At 38.4% G+C, this 19,967-nt stretch overlaps 1 protein-coding gene across 2 annotated transcripts in view; it reads left to right on the top strand.

Annotated features, from left to right (window-relative positions):
* Window positions 1-4,329: 4,329 nt before the first annotated feature.
* TNKS2 (tankyrase 2) overlaps window positions 4,330-19,967 on the top strand; it is a 53,468-nt gene continuing 37,830 nt past the window's right edge. The window contains exons 1-8 of one of the 2 annotated variants that reach the window (XM_045853834.1): window positions 4,330-4,796; window positions 11,164-11,388; window positions 13,748-13,843; window positions 15,109-15,145; window positions 15,310-15,385; window positions 16,045-16,139; window positions 18,062-18,128; window positions 18,944-19,130. In XM_045853834.1, the coding sequence (XP_045709790.1) occupies window positions 4,598-4,796; window positions 11,164-11,388; window positions 13,748-13,843; window positions 15,109-15,145; window positions 15,310-15,385; window positions 16,045-16,139; window positions 18,062-18,128; window positions 18,944-19,130 (982 nt within the window). In that variant the 5' untranslated portion in view covers window positions 4,330-4,597. The remainder of the gene's footprint in view (window positions 4,797-11,163; window positions 11,389-13,747; window positions 13,844-15,108; window positions 15,146-15,309; window positions 15,386-16,044; window positions 16,140-18,061; window positions 18,129-18,943; window positions 19,131-19,967) is intronic. The other variant, XM_045853833.1, reaches the window with a different exon arrangement.

Here is a 19,967-nt window from a genome sequence, read left to right on the forward strand (position 1 = left end):
AATAAAAAGACAACAAAATTCAGACTAAGACCTCTTTGAGATACCACATATACCCACTATTTTTGAAAAATTAATCTCATAATACCAAGGGTTGATGAGGACAAAAAAAATTTTTAAAACCCTCCTACATGCTGCTGGTGGACATGTACATAACCAACAATCTCTTTGAAAAACAACTTGGCATTACCTAGTAAAGTGACATTCACATTCCTTATGACTCAGCTATTCCACTTCTAGGTAGTCCTTTCTCACAATGTTTTTCAAACCTTAGGTCACCACTCATTTGTGAGTTCTGTAACCCATTTATTGAGAGTTGCGATTAGCATTTTTTAAACACTAGAAAGGTATTGTTTTATTTTGTGAATTTTATATATGTGCATGTGTTTACCAGTTGAAGATACCAACTGCATTTCTTATACTATGTGTCAAAAAATCTGAAAGACTCTTGTTGACCCCACAATGAATGTACCTACTGAGAATAGTTCTTGTTGGCTGAGTTGAGATTTATAAACAGGCCTCTCACACAAACCACACTACAGTGAGCAGCCCACCTCCTGCACTGAACTGCCTGCCTGCACTGCATCCCTGCTCTCTTAGCCAACCCTCATGAAGCAGTTCCTAGAATTGCATTTCAACCAATAGGACTAAGACTTTCCCTGTCCAATTGGAACTGCATAGTTATAGCCCCATTAGCATCTTCACCTACCAATCAGAGCAGCTCCATTACAACCAATCAAGACAGTGTTTTTTAGACCAAACTCTGAGGATTTGGAGTTTGTCTGAGATGAACTAAGCAGGGAACATGGGCAGGGATTCCTTTATACATAAGTCAGTTCCCTTCTGACTCAAAGAGTGCACTTCTACTTCACGTAGAAAACTGAAGGCTGGAGCTGAAATACCGAAGACCAGCTTGAAGTAGGGTAGAACCCAAGCAGGTGGAGCAGGCAAAATTCTCATCCCAGGCCACCTCACAGCCATGTTATTCTACAGCCACACTCTTCATAAATGAGCACTAACACGATTGTGCTGTTCTCACAGCCATACTGTAACACAACTAAGCTGTTTGCATTAAATAAATTTTCCTTCCTCACCACACTTCAAATTGGGGATTCCTGTTGGAATTGAACTGGTGCCAACAACCACTGGTCGGCACTCACATTTTAAATTTCTGCACATGTAGACCCCGGGTGCGGGGTGGCAACCAGCAGACCCAGCAAGATGGTGATTGTGAAGCAAGGCACTGCATGCAATCCAGGGTCCCAGTGCCAGGAAATGGAGCCTCAGGGCACTGACTGAAAATGCCTGTGGGGGTTGAGGTGCAGGGAGAGACTCCTAGCCTCACGAGAGTTCATTCAAGAGACCCACAGGGTCCTAGAATGTCTACAAGCCCACCCACATGGGAATTAGCACTAAAAAGGCCTAGATTGCTTGGGGAAAGCGGCAGAAGGGACTGAAGTCCAAAGGAGAGTGGAGCAAATGCCATTGTTCCCTCTCTGACCCTGCCACCACATACAGCATCACAACCCAGCAACTGGGTTGCCCTGCCCTGGTGAACACCTAAGGCTCACCCCTCATACATAACAAGACAAAGAAAAAATGGTTCAAACAGAAGAACAAATCAAAGCTCCACAGAAAATACAACTAAGCGGCCAAGAGATAGACAACCTATCAGATGCACAGTTCAAAGCACTGGTGATCAGGATGCTCACAGAATTGGTTGAATTTGGTCTCAAATTAGATGAAAAATGAAGGCTACACTAAGCGAAATGAAGGAAAATGCACAGGGAACCAATAGTGATGGGAAGAAAACTAGGACTCAAATCAATGGAGTAGACCAGAAGGAAGAAAGAAACATACAACCAGAAAAGAATGAAGAAACAAGAATTCAAAAAAAATGAGGAGAGGCTTGGGAACCTCCAGGACATCTTTAAATGTTCCAACATCCAAATTATAGGGGTACCAGAAGGCCCAGAGGAAGAGGAACAAGTGGAAAAGTTATTTGAACAAATAATAAAGGAGAACTTTCCCAATCTGGCAAAGGAAATAGACTTGCAGGAAGTCCAGGAAGCTCAGAGAGTTCCCAAAGAACTTGGACCCAAGGAGGAACACACCAAGGCACATCATAATTACATTAGCCAAGGTAAAAATGAAGGAAAGAATCCTGGAAGAAGCAAGAGATAAGGAGACAGTTACCTACAAAGGAGTTGCCATCAGACTGTCAGCTGATTTCTCAAAAGAGACCTTGCAGGCAAGAAGGGGCTGGAAAGAAGTATTCCAAGTCATGAAAGGCAAGGACCTACACATCCAAGATTGCTCTATCCAGCAAAGTTTTCATTTAGAATGGAAGGGCAGATAAAGTGCTTCTCAGATAAGGTCAAGTTAAAGGAGTTCATCATCACCAAGCCCTTATTTTATGAAATGTTAAAGGGACTTATCTAAGAAAAAGAAGATAAAAAACATGTATAGTAAAATGACAGCAAACTCACCATTATTAACAACCACACCTAAAACAAAAACAAAAGCAAACTAAGCAAACAACTAGAACAGGGACAGAACCACAGAAATGGAGATCACATGGAGGGTTAGCAACAGGGGAGTGAGAGGAGGAGTAGGGAGGGAAAGGTACAGGGAATAAGTAGCATAGATGGTAGATAGAAAATAGGGGGAGGACAAGAGTAATATGGGAAATTTAGAAGCTAAAGAACTTATGACACATGGACATGAACTAAAGGGGGGTGGAATGTGGGTGGGAAAGGGTGTGCAGGGTGGAGGGGAATGAAGGGGGGTAATGGGGCAACTGTAATAGCATAATCAATAAAATATATTTTTAAAAATTCTGCACGTGAGTGCCAGGAGAATGTATAAAAATGTTCATAGCACTATTGTTCATAACAACAGAAAATTGGAAGCAAACCAAGTGGCCAATAGAATTGTAAATTTGTGGTATATCCACCCAAGGCAACTCTATAAAGTAATAGAAATGAATGCATGAGTATTACATCTTCTTAAGTGATAAAAGATCGCACAGACTGATATGTTTACAAAGCTCAATAACAAGTAAAACTAAGCAATATGTTGTTGAGGAATACACACATGGAAAGAAACTGTAAGAACAAATAATATTGGAATATATTTGGAAAATAGATGAAATGGGGACAAAAAAGATAGATGCAATAGTTGTATTCTAGTTGTATTCTAGTTCTTAGGTGCATCCATGGATATTCATTTTGTTAATGTGCCACATAATTTAAATTTATACTAAATATATTTCATACACATATATCTTCATAATGCATGTATTTCTAAAAAATTCTCCCCAAAGCGTACATCCTCTACCTTTTAACACAGTAATGAGTCAACATTTCCAAACAAAAACTGAATTTCCTGAAAAACAGGTTAAGAAGTTAAGGCAAGGGGGGTGGGGGTGGGAAATGCTTGTCAGCTTTGTCAAAGGTCGGCATGTACCATTTCATGTGAGCACACCTTTCTTTCCGTTTCTTGAAGCCAGATCATGGTGTAGGGAATGATCATAAACAGATACATCACTACCTTTAACATGAGAATTTTGTGTTTTTCTTGCTTTAAAGGACAAAAAAACAAAATTGCAATTCATTTACATTCGTCCCGTGTATCTACACCTCATCTAAATCAGTATGATATTGATTTACGTATGGGCTATTTAGTTAGCCCTCACCTAATAGTTTCACTATGGAAAGCGTAACCAGGGCCAGAACTCTCACTTATTTAGAACTAGCACAAACTGTCATCGCTTTTTTAATTTCCTTTAAATGCTCTTGGGGCAGCTCACCCAAACTTCTCATCAAGTGGAGAGCAATGCATTGATTTCCGAGAAGTAGCTTACAAGCAAGACACAGCAAAATAGCAGTTGTGGGGGAAGGGAAGAATCAGTAAAGAAAACAAAAAAAGAAATCCCCTAGGAGAAAGAGATTGTGGAAACTGAAACAAAATGGAAAATTTCCACACTAAAAATTCCAAAATAATATGCAAGATCGCGGTGGGAGGGGGGAAGGTTCAAAGGCTTTTATCGGCGTAAAAGCAGTAAGCAAATTTAAGAGAGGAAATTCACGCTTTTTTAAAAAGGGCAATAAACAGAGCTTTTCCACTTCAGCAAAACCCACCGCAAAGATGGCGATGATACGAAACCCCTTCTCCTCCCGCTGCCCCAGCCTCTCGCCTCACATTTTCCCACAAACCCCTCCGCGCGGACCCGCTCTCCGAACCTGCCTGGCCAGTCTCCGACCACTGCGCACGCGCAGCCTGTCGTCACTTGCGCTCCCAGGACTCCGCGGAGCTGGCAGGAGGGGCCTTCTCAGCTTCCGCCGCCGCGTCGCTTCGGGTCTCGAACGTCGGGTTCGCGCTGCCTCCGCCGCCGTGGGGCAGTCGGGGGTCCCGAGGCCCACCGAGGGGCGCACGGCGGCGTGGCCATGGGTCTACGCCGAAACCGGTGACAGCAGGGAGCCTAGCGGCCCGGGCCCTGAGCGCGTCTGCTCCGGGGGGCCTCGCCCTCCTGCTCGCGGGGCCGGGGCTCCTACTGCCGTTGCTGGCGCTGCTGCTGGCAGCCGCGGCGGCCAGGATAATGTCGGGCCGCCGCTGCGCCGGTGGCGGCGCGGCCTGCGCGGGCGCAGCAGCCGAGGCGGTGGAGCCGGCCGCCCGCGAGCTGTTCGAAGCGTGCCGCAACGGGGACGTGGAGCGAGTCAAGAGGCTGGTGACGCCCGAGAAAGTGAACAGCCGCGACACGGCGGGCAGGAAATCCACCCCGCTCCACTTCGCTGCAGGTAACACGGACGTCGCTGCTGTGACTCGCGCCAGACCCCACCTGCGCACCCGAGCTCTCAGGCTCAAAACAAAACACAGTGCTCTTCTGCTCCTGGCCTTACCTGCTGCCCCCGCGCCCCTGCCCGGGACCCCGGACATGGTTTTCTCGTTCTAGTCCAGTGGGGAATTGAAGGGATTGGGGTAGGAGCTGGGAGGAGCGTGCTGCGCTCTTTGGAGGGTTTTTTTTTTGTTTGTTTTTCTTTGGCTTTGTTTTGTATCAACAGTACCTGTATCAACTTCCGGTCTTGCTACCCTAAAAGGCCTCTGCACACAAGATAGAGCAAGGGACATAGTAGACCTTGTAATCTTAAAAGCTAGTTATCTCCAAAATCTGTCGTTCTTGCAAATTCCATTGTTATTCTTATCAATCCTTTGGGTTAAGGTGTTGAAGGCCCTTTGTAAAATGCAAACATGTAATTTAGGAAGAGGAGCTCAATTGGCTCATTGCCTTATTTGCCTTAAAGTGTTTATGTAGTCAGTCATTAGAAAGTTTCTGTTGAGACTAGGATCGGAAGTTGTCAAGTTCGGGAGAACTGAGTTCTGGTTTAGGCTAGATCCAGGATGGTGGTCTCTGACATACACAAGTTGGAGTGAAAAATAGGATAAGAGGAAAGATGGTGCAGGTGTTTTAGCTTGGATCTAGAGTTAAATTGGGACTAACCTCGCCTCATTCTGAGACGTAGAGTGTTTGAATGACTTTTAATATTTACTAGGTTTACTTTGTAATATAAGCATATTAAATTTTATTGGCGAATTTGAAAGAACTAGAAATGAGATACTCAGCTTAGCTCTATAAAGCATTTATACTTGTCACTTTGAGGAAAGATCATAACACTCTCCTCCTGATTGAAAATAGAAATAGGTTCTCATACTTCTTATAATCCTGGTTTTTTGTTTTGTGTATTATATGATTGTTTAAAATAACTTTGTATATTGATTTTAGAGAGAGAGAGAAACATCAATTTGTTGTTCCATTTTATACATTAAGTAGTTGATTCTAGTATATGACCTGACCAGGGCTCGAACTGCAAACTTGGCATATTGGCTGATCTCTAACCAACTGAGCTGCGCAACCAGGGCTAAAATAATTTTGAAAAAACAGAAGGATATGCTTTAAAGCACTCTGCTCTTTTGGAGTAGGAATGATGAGCAGAGGAGCATAAGATGTCCTTGTTCACAGACACTGCTTTACACTTTCTGCCACAGGAGATTTGTTTGCTTTAACCTGTACCTGTTTTGAAGTGTAAATATTATTAGGATGTATACTCTCTCAACTAGTTACAACTTTATTGGGTTCCCATTGGGGAGCCTTTTTAAAGAGAGAAAGTTTGAGGGAGTATGGGTGAGAGTACTAGAAACGGCCTGTGGACAGCAGAAAGGGAAGAATAAGAATACTAAAGTCAAATCTCACCTGTTTAGTCATTTTGCCTAAAATTTTGGTGTTTAGGGGCACCTTTCTCACTAATTTGGATTGCCCTGTTTGACCATGTAGTGAACATTAAAACAACTGATTTGGCAAAGTGTCATAACCAACTGATATGTAATCCAAAGGGTAGTATTACTTAGATTCTGTTCATTTGATCTGTGAGATAAAAATAACCAAGGAAGATCTTAGTTGCTGCCTTTTAAGAATTTGGTGTATTAATGAGTTCATATCTGAAAATAGTAATATTTAGAGGTTTAAGATTATGGGATTATCTGATTGATTTTGTTCCTCCACCACCATTCCACTCTCAGTTCTGTCCCAACATTTCAAAGTACATAGGTTTCGTTGTGATTTGTCCAGACTGAAATGGAAAACTTATTTTAGGAACAAACCCACCCCTCACAATTTACCCATTTTATCAGGTACAGGTTATAAAATTAAGAATTTAAAGTATAAAAGGAGAGTAATAAAGATTGTTAACAGTCTACATTACACAAGAGCTTTAAAGCCCTGCATTTAAAACTAGGCATATAACTTTATAAGTTATATAAAACTCTAATCACCCTGTTGTACACCTAAAACTAGTATGTTATGTGTCAACTGTTATTTAAAACAATTTTTAATTTAAAAATTTTTGTCACAGGAAAGTTATGTAGACTTTGCAAATGCCAAATCACAAAAAAGAAACTTTTTAAAAATTAGTTCTGTAAATTCAATCTAAATTATTAGATTAATGAGAGAGAACTTGTTTCTTCATTTATATGTAAATGCATTCAGCTGCATTTTCTCTAACTATATGGAGAATACATTTTATATATTTTGTAGGTAGAGGGTTATCAGTCATGTTAACGTGCATCTAAACATGCTATTGGAAACTCAACATAGGTGGTGAGACTGTGTAGCTGTTTGACCAAGCAGTTTCTTGGGTTTGCACATTATAGAGTAAGCTATGGAAGAGAACTCCCCCCCCCCGCCCCCTCCACTCGCCAATTAAAGTTTGGAGGTTTTCCTGGGGGTGGGAGGGAGCATCCTTTTATCTTTTTGATATCCTAGGAACAGGAATGAGGGATATGTGCAGACCAGAGAAAATGAATCCTGATAGAAGAACAGTTTAGTAGAAATTGTGTCTTTTCACCTAAAATATTTAGTTACAAGAATAATCAGTAGCCATCCCCAAAGGAGGTCTGTTAATGAAAAAATCAACATAAACTGGAATTTTTCTTCTATTAGGTGTTTTTATTATTGAACTAGATTACATTTTTTCTAAATAAGCATGCTTTAAGAAGTCATTTTTATGAGAAAAATTATTTCCTCTTGAATCTAGTTTCCTTTTGTCCCCTACCTGTCACTCCTCCCCACCCCCAACACACACATACAGGATATGAATGAATTTTTTGTGACATGTCACAAAACTTGTAGAGACAAGCTGGTGGTAGGGAGGCTGCAGCTTTAATTTTGCTAAAAGCAATAGCATCTGAAATTCTTGACAGTGTAATCCCCTAGAAAACAGCGGTTCTCAGTAAAAGGGATTGCTTCTCTAAACTTGTTTCTGAAAAATAAAGAAGAGGGACAGAAACTTTGGGAGAAATTCATCTTATTGTCCACCATAGTGAAAGAAAGAAATACATAGCATTCTCTAGAATCATAGAACTGGTGTGGGGGGTGGCAAGTGAAATAGAATTCAGTAGCTTGAAAATTTTAAATATTTTGGGGTAGGTGTGCACAGAGCTATCATTCAGTAGAGAAATGTATAAAATCATTTATCAGGTTTAAGAAATTTAGATAGATGGTAGAAAGAGATAGTTGGTTTACGTATATTGGAGAATGACAAGTTGAAAAGAGCTTGCATTGTAGAGTTCTAGCTAAACAAAGTAACACTTGTTTTGTATATGTAGTTTATTTGTAGTTTGCTACTCAGCCATGCACTTTGGACCAGTCAGGCTGAACCCTGATTACTGTATACAGTAGTGTGAATTGCATATAAGAAGGAATTTTCTTATTCCGGTAAGGGAAGTGGAATTAGAACCTCTGGAATTTATTATATAAGCAACAGATGAAAACTAGAGTTACTTACTCTAGAAATGAAAGAATACTAAGGTCAGACAATGTTACTGTCTTCACATATGTGGAAGATAGTCCCGTAGGAAAATGAGTGGGTATGACTTATGTATGGCTTCAGCAGTCCTAACAAGGGCCAGTAAATGGAAGGTTGTAAGAGTTCCCATTGCCTTTAACAAGCTGTTCAGCTGTGGAATTAGCTGGAAATGTCCAAGCAGTGACTGGATTGGCATCTTTCAGAGGTGTTGTAGAAAGGATTTCTGCATAGGCTAAGCACTTGGACCAGCAGGTCAGAATCTGACTGGTATAAGAAAGAGGATGGGCCCCGACTGGTGTGGCTTCTCTCAAAGTGAAAGGTTGCCGGTTTGATTCCCTGTCAAGACACATGCCTGGGTTGAAGGTTCAGACCCTGGTTGGGATATGTATGAGAGGCAACTGATTGATGTTTCTCTCTCCCTTTGATGCTTCTGTCCTTCTCTTTCTCCCTCCCTTCCCTTCTCAAAATAAATATTTTAACAAAAAAAAAAAGAAAGTGGAATGATTACCCCATTTGAAGGTTTAACAACTCAGCTACCAAAGATACATACAGTACCTTTTTTGCTTGTCATTCATATCCTTCTCCAAAATGGTACTTCTAAAGACATCCAATAACGTTTCAATAGTATTTCCTCCTTTTGTCTCTAGGCCAACGTCATAATTATGGGAGATGCACAAAATGTACCCGCATTCCTAACTTAGGACTGAACTAGAGATTATTATTTCCAAGGTTATTTTTTGCTGTGTGTGTGGTGGGCAGGGGGTAGGGGGGAGTAGTAAGTCATACATCTGTAGAAAACCCCAGTATAAGATAAATGTTGGTATATTTAAGAATTCAGAATCTTTCATGACTTAGCCAATTTCCCAGTATTATCAGGACTTGAGCTACACTTTTTTCCTCAACTCTTGCTGGACTTAGAGGTAAGTGATTGACTTCATTAACAACTAGTTTGGAGTATTTGTTTTAGTACTTCCTCATTTAGATTGTCAGAATTTCATCACCCCAGACCATGTTTCAAAGTTTCTCCTAGTCTGATGGTGTATCTGTCCCAAGTTGAGCTAGGCCAAACCTTCTCCCTTCTATTCCTCTCTAAAATATATGGAACTACCTTTCTTAGATCTTTGCCAGCTGAAGTTATTGGAAGTTTAAAATGACATCCCTCAGAAAAATCTGACTAGAGTCCTGACTATGTAAATCAGAGCTTAAGGCTGCTTGATTATACATCCCATCTCCCAGACTACTGGGGCCTTCTGTTTCATGGTGATTACTGACATTTTCTGCTTCTGAACGTTTTCTTCTGACAAAGCCGTACATGACACCAACCTACGTTTAGATTGTCAAGACATTATTGTCATTTCATATTGGGCCGGTTATATCATCAGTGGCCCACCCCATCTTTAGACTATAAAAAGGGGAGGTAGCAGCTCTCAGTAAAATTTCCTGAGCATTTAAGTTGGTTTCTTCGTGATGACTTTCACTGCTTTATAGCTTTTTGGAAGCCACTCAAATGTAAAGATGTTTCCCATGTGGCAGCAAAATATGATACTGTTAACAATAGTCTTGGTTAGCAAGACAGGTCCTAGAACTGCTAAAACTGGTGGTACCTAGATAGTAAGGAAACTTCACGAGAAAGAAATTGAATAGACTGCTTTTCTTAGTAATCACAAATCATCAGCTCCATAGTGTCTGTGAGGGTCATTTGCTTTCTATTTCAGCAAAGTATTAAACATGTACTAAGCAAAACAAATGTTTATTAAGTCCTGTATACTAGATTCTAGCCTTGGCCGGTGAACAGAAATGAACAGAACACAGTACCTGCCATTAAGTGACACAGTTTATTGATCAGCAAATTTACTTTCAAAATATGCCTGCTTTGTTTCACTGTTAGTGCTTTATAGTAGATTCACACTCACTGTATGATTTTATCAGGATTTTCACACAGCAGTGTGAAACAGAGCAGTGTTTGAAGATAAGTTCTCTTCCATAATTATAAAATAAACCACAATATATCCTGAGCAACCATGACTACTAACTTGAGGCTTCTGATTCCTTTGTAAAGAAATCCTTAGGATATGGAGATTGGCATTGATTCTGAGGATATGCCTATTCATGTTCTACCTGGCCAGTGAGAACATGATCAACATATATACCTGCAAAGCTATTTTTCCTTCAAGAAATGAGTGTTTAACAGAGGCTTTGAACTAGTCTTGAGACCGTAAGAATGGGGATTTCATCAGGGATTAGCCTTCAGAATTTAGGAAGCATCTTGAATCTAAAGGTTTCCCCAAAATCTTAACAGTGGAAAATTTTTGAATTTTAAATAGCTGCATACTGACCCCCTCTAAATTTCCTTTTATGCCAAGAAATGGCTTCAAACATTCAAAATTTTAGACTCTTCTTCTACTCTGTTGGGATAGTAACATGACCTCCCCTCATGTTATGGTCCTTCCAATGTGACTTTGAAAACACGCTGATATCTGCTGTTAATCTCTAGACAGGTTTCAGATATCTTAATGGCTACGAATTGTGTTGATAACAAGTTATAGAAGTTAGCTGTGTCTTGGAATGTTGGTAGCTATACAGATATGATCACTTTACCCCTTCTGCCAAGCTTAAACTTCAACTTCTGGGTTTAGTCATACATGTCAGTAGTGAGTATATGTCTGTCTCGTCAATGAATTCTTGAATTGTTGAATCCCTTATTATTTCCCATCCAGAAGCATCTTAGCATGGCTTTTACTTGTCGGTTCTAATTTGATATATTTTCTTTGGAGGACTTAAATATGGATAATTTGTTTTCTTTTAGGTTTTGGGCGGAAAGACGTAGTTGAATATTTGCTTCAGAATGGTGCAAATGTCCAAGCACGTGATGATGGGGGCCTTATTCCTCTTCATAATGCGTGCTCTTTTGGTCATGCTGAAGTGGTCAATCTCCTTTTGCGACATGGTGCAGACCCAAATGCTCGTGATAATTGGAATTACACTCCTCTCCATGAAGCTGCAATTAAAGGAAAGATTGATGTTTGCATTGGTAAGACTGTTCACTTTCCAGAATTTTTCTGAAATAGCTTGTAATTATTCTGTGTCTGAATTGATTTCATTTGTTAATTTGATCAATTTCTGCCAGGATGAATTTAAATACTTAAGAACAATTCAAGATTTAAGGTAACCACTATTTACTAAGTGTCATTTTGTGTATAGTATTGGGTTTAAGTTCTTCAAAGAATAGAGACAAGATTCTTGTTTTCTAGAAACATGGGTTCTCTTAAGAGATGGCACACGCAAAGAACCAGATAAAGTCATGGTAGAAGTGAACAGGAATGTTAGAGGGTAATGAGCACAGTGAGTAGGCTGGAGTCTGGTTATTCCTTCTGGGAGACTTTCCAGGGAGTAGTGGGAGGAAGATTGAAAAGGTAAGGATGTCTGTATAAAGAAATTTGCATTCCAGGTTAAGGAGCTTGATATTGTTATGTAGGTTGTATGGAATCATTGAAGACTTAAGGAGGAGAACAAGTGTGATGAGAGTATTATATTTTAGAAAGAGTGATCTGGTTGGGGGCTGGTAGAATGGGTAACATCAGGGGGATTAGCTAGGAAACTGTAGAATAATCCAGATGAGATACGATGGCGGCATAAATCAGGGTTATTGTAGGAAAATAGAAATGGCAGGATAAGCAAAGAAGCATTTGAAGAGAAAATCATCTGTCATAGGGTTTGCCCAACAGACTGATCATTGACAGAAAATTATATGTGAGAAGACTGCTTATTTGAGAGTTTTTATTAACCTGGTTTTGACTTTTCTGAGCCTCACAAGTCTGGGATTTTGGACTCTGCTACCTTAGCTCTATTTCCTGATGCAAAACAGGGACAGTTGAAGTTTGTCAGGCAGATAGAAAGCCAGTTCTGCATGCTAGAAAAAGTCCAGAGGCTCTTTGCTAGACTTGCGTTGTTCTCCCCTGCCCTCCACACACCAAATCACTATTCATACTGAAGTTGCCAGTTTAAATTAGGTGATTTATAAAGATACAAAACAGATTACCTAGTAACCTCTGCCCAGTTTTCCTTTCCTATGCATTATATTGCTTCTGCCTTCTGCTCATAATCCTTTCCTAGTTCCTGAGTCTCAGACATACAAATAATTCGTTTTAATAATAACAGCGTTTTCCAAATAAAGTTATAGATCTGCACTATCCGTTGTGGTAGCTGAGAACGTCTAATGTGGCTAGTCGAAACTGAGAAGTATTCTAAGGGAAAAATACACTGGATTTCAAAAGACTTAATATGATAAAAAGCAATGCAAAAATCTCAATTTGTATTGATTACAATATAAATGTAAATATTGAGATATTTTGGATATGTTGGGTTAAATAAAATGTATTAGGATGAATTTAACCTGTTTTTATTTTTTAAATGTGGCTACTAGAAAATTTTAAAATACATGTGTGTCTGCCATTAATGCCTCACATTTTTCTTCTGTTACAGGTAGGAATAGAGTAGAATAGAATGGACATTAACCTTGTCAAAGAACGGAAGCTAGGCTTCCCTTTCTGCATGTACTTGCCTTTCTTTCCCCAGGTCCTTATTTATAGAGTATGCTATAATGTCTTTATATAACAGGTAACAATACAGAGTATAGCACAGGTCTTTTCTTTTTATGTGCTTTTGGTTATAATAAGCAGTTTTGATTTGAGGTTTGTTAACCCTACAGAGAGTGTTTTTCTTTTCTTTTTTAAGAATTTGCGTCTTTTTCAGTACCCCAGATCCCTATTCCTGGACTATCCATGAGTTTAGAAATTTCATTTTTGTTAGGATAGAACAATCTTTCTAACAGGCGGTTTTTATTTGAAATGAGAAAACAAACTTTTAAGCAGATTTGCCATTTATATTCTTACATAGTCTTATCTGTCTTTAGTCTCTTGTCTAGCAAAGGAAAATCTGACTTGGAGCTTAGCAGATATTTATTTAATGAGTATAATACATTAAATAATAAAGCATTTTATATATTCTTATCTTTATAACATTTACCATACTGTCAGGATATGAAAGATTTTTAAATACATTGAGACCACTGGACCAGAATTTTTGAGAAAATTATTTACTAAAATCCAATTGTCATTATTACCATCTTTAAAAAGTAGTATTGTACCATGGCTGGTGCAGCTCAGTGGGTTGAGTACCAGCCTGTGAATCAAAAGGTAACTGGTTCCATTCCTAGTCAGGGTACATGCTTGGGTTATGGGCCAGGTCCCAGTTGAGGGGGCGTGGGAGAAGCAACCACACATTGATGTTTCTCTCCCTCTCTTTCTCTCTCCCTTCCCCTCTCTCTAGAAATGAATAAATAGAATCTTTTTTAAAAAATAAAATAAAAAAGTAGTATTGCTATTTTGCAGTGCTCTTACAGCATGGAGCTGAGCCGACCATCCGAAATACAGATGGAAGGACAGCATTAGATTTAGCAGACCCGTCTGCCAAAGCAGTGCTGACTGGTAAGTTTGTGTACTCTCTGGGTATTATAGGAAGAATATAAAGAATGAGCTTGCTAGGTAAACAGCTTCCTGTGGTTAATGACCTCGACTAGATTTTAAAATAGTGTCAGTTCAGTTATTATATTTTTACATCTAGACAGTTGGCATTTGATTCTTGTCTAAGAAAAGTGAAGTTTTAGGGTTTTTTTTTTTTTTTTAATTCATGTTCCTCCTTCACTATACTGTGCCGCTCTCTGCTTTTATCTTTTTAAAAAAGTCTTGGGACTCAAATGAAGCCTTGCACTAGTAGCTAATATGCAATTAATATTGTGGGCAGCAGTTTGGATGTCATTTCAGCAGATACTATCTATTTTGTTAACTTACGTTTAAATTGTATTTTAAAGGGTTTTTTGTATTCATTATAAATAAAATAGGCATAAAGAGATTATATTTAATTCTGTTTTTACTTGTATACAGTTGTCCTTCGGTGTCCACAGGGGACTGGTTCCAGGACACCCCTCCCCCACCACAGATACAAAAATCTATGGATACTCAGGTTCTTTGAGATGGTATAAACCAATGCGTACAGTTGACTTTCTGAATTCTTAGATACCCACCCACGGATTGAAAATACTATTTTCATTCTGAGGTTGGTTGAATCTGTGGATGTGAAACATGCAGAAATGGAAGGCCTTCTACTTAAAATAGCATTATCATAAAAACAATTTTAGTATTGAAAAATCTTGGATTCACAAGAATGTTAATGATTATGTTCAATTGGTGATGCTATAGATTATCTTTTCTCATTTCTAAATGGTTGAATATTGGATTTTGGGGGGCGTTGGGCTTTTGAATGAAGTTGTACATACATTTTGTGTGTTAAGTGAATAGTAAATAGCATATTGGTTTTAGATAATAATTTAAGGAGTGGAAAGGAAAGGAAAGGTTCTCCTATAACTCTCCACCTAAGGCATACTTTATTCAAATTTTGGTATATTTCCTTTTTTGGCTTTCCTTTTTCTGTGCAAATTGTTTTCATATGATTGCAGTCACACTTGATTATATAGCATTGATTCCTTTTTTTTTTTCCCACTTTTATACATAAGTGTTCCATGTTCTTCAGAAAAAATATTTTTAAACTGTACAATATTCTATTGATTGATCGTTTTCTATTTATTGGAAATTTATTTCCAGATTTATATACTTTAAATATAGTTGATTGAGCATGTTATGCATAAAAATGTCATTACTCTTGTAATTGAGTTTTTCCCCCCCCTCATTCACAGGTGAATATAAGAAAGATGAACTCTTGGAAAGTGCCAGGTGTGTTATAAATATATATCATGAGATCTTTACAATTTACATTTTTTGTTTTTGCAATAAGCAAACTATAATAGAGAGTGAATTTTTTTAAATGTTTGCATAAATGTCTTCAATAGGAACTGAGAAAGACTAGAAATTGCTAATGAATTTTTTGTGTGTATTAGGAGTGGCAACGAGGAAAAAATGATGGCTCTACTCACACCATTAAATGTCAACTGCCATGCAAGTGATGGTAGAAAGGTACTTCCTTTTCCAACTAATTGTGTTAATCCCCTGGTAACATAAGAATGTATTTATCTTATTATAAATTAAAACATCTGATGAGAGTGCTGATGCATTCTTTTAAGCAGTAATTTGGATTTTTTAACTTTAAACCTTATTGAAAATAAACATCTAATCGTTTGCTTCCTGTTTGCAATAATGAACTTACAAACTTTTATTCTATGCTTTTAATAATGTGAGGGATATTTTAAAACCAAATTAATGACTATTTATTTAGACAATAAAGTTATAAAGCTTTTCCTCTGAATTTTTGGTTTGGATTTTTAGCTTTTCAAACGTTTTTTTTTAAGATTTTATTTCTTTTTTTTTTTTAAGATTTTATTTATTTATTTTTAGGGAGGGAAGGGAGGGAGATAAGAGAGAGAGAGAGAGAGAGACAGGGAGAGACAGGGAGAGGGAGGGAGGGAGAGAGGGAGGGAGAGAGAGAAACATCATTGTGTGGTTGCTGGGGGTTATGGCCTGCAACCCAGGAATGTACCCTGGCTGGGAATCGAACCTGGGACACTTTGGTTCCCAGCCCACACTCAATCCACTGAGCTACGCTAGCCAGGGCTGCTTTTCAGACTTTTTTAATTTCAGTATTTGAATTTCATTAATTTTTCTCATTAACATTTCAGTCAACTCCACTGCATTTGGCAGCCGGATACAACAGAGTAAAGATTGTACAGCTGTTACTGCAGCATGGAGCTGATGTCCATGCTAAAGATAAAGGGTAAGTATTTGAACAAAAGTTAGGATTTTGTTCAACAGTAACATTTGAACAAGTGTTACTATCCTTATAATTCTGTAACTTTATAAAAATCATTTTTTTATACTAAACATAAACATTTGAGCTTTTATAATTGCAGATTGCTCTGAGGATACAGGGACTTAATAAAACATTAAGGCAACCACTTTTAGCACTTACACTATACTTTAGGGGGCGTGAAAAAATACCTAACAATACAGGTTGTGTACTACATTTGAGATGATACAGAGGAACACTACTATAGGAGTTCCCAGGAGGGGACTCTTGGTGATAGCTGTAGTGATTGGGAAATCCATTGGGAGGAGATGGTACTTGACCTGGACTCAGTTCAAGAAAGCTAGAGAGTTTAGGAACCATCACTCTGCTCAAGAGAATTAGTGTGAGAAGATGTTGCTAAAGCAGATGTGACAGCATATTTAGGAAACAGTGAGTAGACCAGCTTAGCTGAAGCAGGTGATTCATATAGGAGAGAAATGAAGGTTAAGGTTGGAGAAATAGGTAAGAACCAGGTTTTAGAGGACTTGTTATCTTAGCCTAAACAATTCAAACTTCATTCTGCCAACCATGTTAGCCATTGAAGGATCTCAAGCAAGGAGAATGATTATTCTAGAAGAGGAGTTATAGGAAGTACATTCTGGTGACGATGGAAAAGGTAGACTGGAGAGGGAGAATAGAAGCAATAAAGGAGTAGTTAGGGGAGTGAGTATGGCAGGGATTCGGGCATAATGAAGATATATAGTAGTGGTGGTAGATGAAATGGAAATGAAAAGATAATACAAGATGTAGTTCAGTTTAACGATGGATAAGATTTGTTGACTGTCTGGATGTGATGAGAGTGAAAGGAATAAAAAGATAATTACATTTTGAATTTTAAAGCTGAGTGAGTGAGACACAATGATACACGTACTAAAATCCAAAGGGGAAAATTATTGTAAGGGGGAAAAATTGAGTTCACTTTTAGAACTCTTGGTTTTATGAGATGATGGTAGGAACTCATGTGGAGGTAACTAGCAGATAGTTGGAAATGGAATTAGGGATCAGGCAAGTAAAACATTTTGTAGACAAAAAATGGGAAGGAAAGTCATGAGTCTTTAAAGAAGGGCATATAACTAGAGACTGAGGCCATCACGTACATGTCTGGGGTAATCAGTTGTGAGTAATTCCCGTGGAGGAGCAGCTCACAGATACGTAAAGATTTTAAGGTTCCACTGTGCCTTCTTATGTAGAAAATTCTTCTTCCATTGCAATCACAATGAAATTAAGTTTTAGTTTTATTAAGGAATATACCTTACAGAATTTATCTCAAAGAGGAGTCATTGTTTGAGCTCTGAGTTTGGAAAACATGTTTAGCAGTAAGCCAGGAGGGAGGGAAATCTATCCTACGCCCAGGGGATAGTCCTATGTACAGGCATTTAGGGAACTGCAAGTGGTTTAGTATACTGTTATTGCAGGGTGAGGCTAGAGAGGGTCAGATCATTATATGCCAGGCTAAGCAGTTGGAACCATCTTTTGAAAGCAAGGAAGAACCAGTGAAGGGTGTATAAAAAGGAGTAACCCCATTAGATAACCTTTTGAAAAAATCAGGCCATAGCTTGAGGATCAAATTTAAGTGAGGGTTAATTTCAGTAATACAGGGAGCAATAGTAAAAGCCTGAACCAAAATAGTGGCAGTGTGTGTTGGCCAGGGTGGGGGTTGTGAGGGGCAGAGATAGATTTCACAGAGACTTGGGAGCTATGATTGCTAGGATTTAGGTTCAAGTGGACACGTTTTTATTGAAAGGTCACATAAACCATTTGCTATTTAAATCTAACTAAATTTAAATTAGTCAAAATTAAATAAGTTTAGGGAATCTGTAATAACAGGTGTCCCCCCTCTCATATTGTAGTGATCTGGTGCCTTTACACAATGCCTGTTCTTATGGTCATTATGAAGTAACTGAACTTCTGGTCAAGGTTAGTTTTCTTCTACTTTTTTTAATAATTATATAAGGTGCTTTAAATACATAGTGTATCTATTTTCTATGTGTTTTTAGTGCTCGGTGGATATAGGAGTATTTATAATTATTATAAAATGTAGATGATTGATATGTTAGCATTTGCTTGAGATTTTTGAAATACCATAAGATTTTAAATGTAAAGTGGCACCACCATCTTACAAATAGCAAATTAAGTAATTCTATAATTTGTGGCTACAGAGAAGTTTCAAAACTCTTGAAAAATATCAGAAAGCAGTTTTTAGTGAATCGTATATTGTTACAACCACCAGTTACCTTCGCAACATTTGTACCTTGGGTTGGAACAGGCTCACTGGGTAAGCTTTAATTCTTTCAGTATATTGGGTGGCTATTGTTGAACAGGCAGGTTCTCAGAACTGGCAAGAAATTCCTTATTTTGCTCCCCGTTGGATGAGAATAGAAGATAATATATCCTCCTTTGAGTACATCCAAGGATGTTACCCACACCCCAATTTTTTTTGTTCCCCAGTCTCTGTATATGTATTTGACCATACACTTCTCTCATTCTGCCCCTTGAATATTTTTCCTTATTCTGTCAGCAGCTGTCATAAGAAGGTCATGACAGCTACTGTTTCTTCCATTGGTGGGGAAGGGGGATGTATTCTTTTTCTGAAATAATTGGTTTAAAAAGTGAACTTTGGGAATATAACCTGTTTAAGCTTGTGTGATGTTAAATTACAGACTATTAATAATTCTAAATTCTCTTAAAAATTGAACACTAAGTATGTGCTCCCTTCCCCCCCCCACCCTCAGCATGGTGCCTGTGTAAATGCAATGGACTTGTGGCAGTTCACTCCTCTTCACGAGGCAGCTTCTAAGAACAGGGTCGAAGTGTGCTCTCTTCTCCTGAGTTACGGTGCAGATCCAACACTGCTGAATTGTCATAATAAAAGTGCTATCGACTTGGCTCCCACACCACAGTTAAAAGAAAGATTAGCATGTGAGTATAAAATGATGAATGTTTTGCTAAGATATTATGATATCGAACTAAAAATTATTTCTTGTTTGTTTCTAGAAATGTTTAAATAGTAGAATATTTTCCTTAACCATGGGTTATATGTTTTAGATTAGCATATTTAATCATTTGGAAGTTTCTACTCATTCTGCTCTTAAGAGGCTATGAAATGAAAACGTATTTGTATTGGTTTTTTTGAAGTCAAGTTAAATGCTTTTTACATGTGTTAGTCTTATAGATGGTATGCTTTTGAAAAGAATTTGGATTTGTTCCTAACTTTGATGTGACTTTCTAGTGAAAGTGCCATGAGGTTAAAAGGTTATTTGTTATTTTTCTGAAATAATTTGTTTAAAAAGTGAACTTTGGGAACATAATGTGTTTCCAGGTTGCGGTCTTATAAACATAGTCCCCGGATTTTACCATCTAATATTCTTTGGTATCCGGGCAGTTCTATGGTTTTCTATGTATAGCTGAAGTGTAGATATAGTGAGAAGTAGCCACCTACTTTAGTTTGCTATACATAAATAGGAAACTTACATTATTTTGGAGTATTAAAGGGTAAGGATGGTTTCACAGATCTGAGGAATAGAAGAGAAGAACCTTAAGAAAATATGTAGATGCCTCTTGGAGATACCCATCTTGTCCCGAGTTCTCTGATGTGTGAACAAAGCCATCTGCTACTGCTGTAATGTTAGTGTAGGAACTGTGATCGCCCTCTATTTTTACTGAGAAAATTTCTGTGTTTTAGAAAATTCTCAGAACTCTCTGTCTGGGAATATATCGCAGTTCTCTAGATACCTTCAGACCAAAACAGATCTTGAG

This window comes from Phyllostomus hastatus, unplaced genomic scaffold (genome assembly GCF_019186645.2).
Source record: "Phyllostomus hastatus isolate PE091 unplaced genomic scaffold, TTU_PhHast_1.1 phas_scaffold_1066, whole genome shotgun sequence".
In the NCBI taxonomy this organism is placed as follows: Eukaryota; Metazoa; Chordata; class Mammalia; order Chiroptera; family Phyllostomidae; genus Phyllostomus; species Phyllostomus hastatus.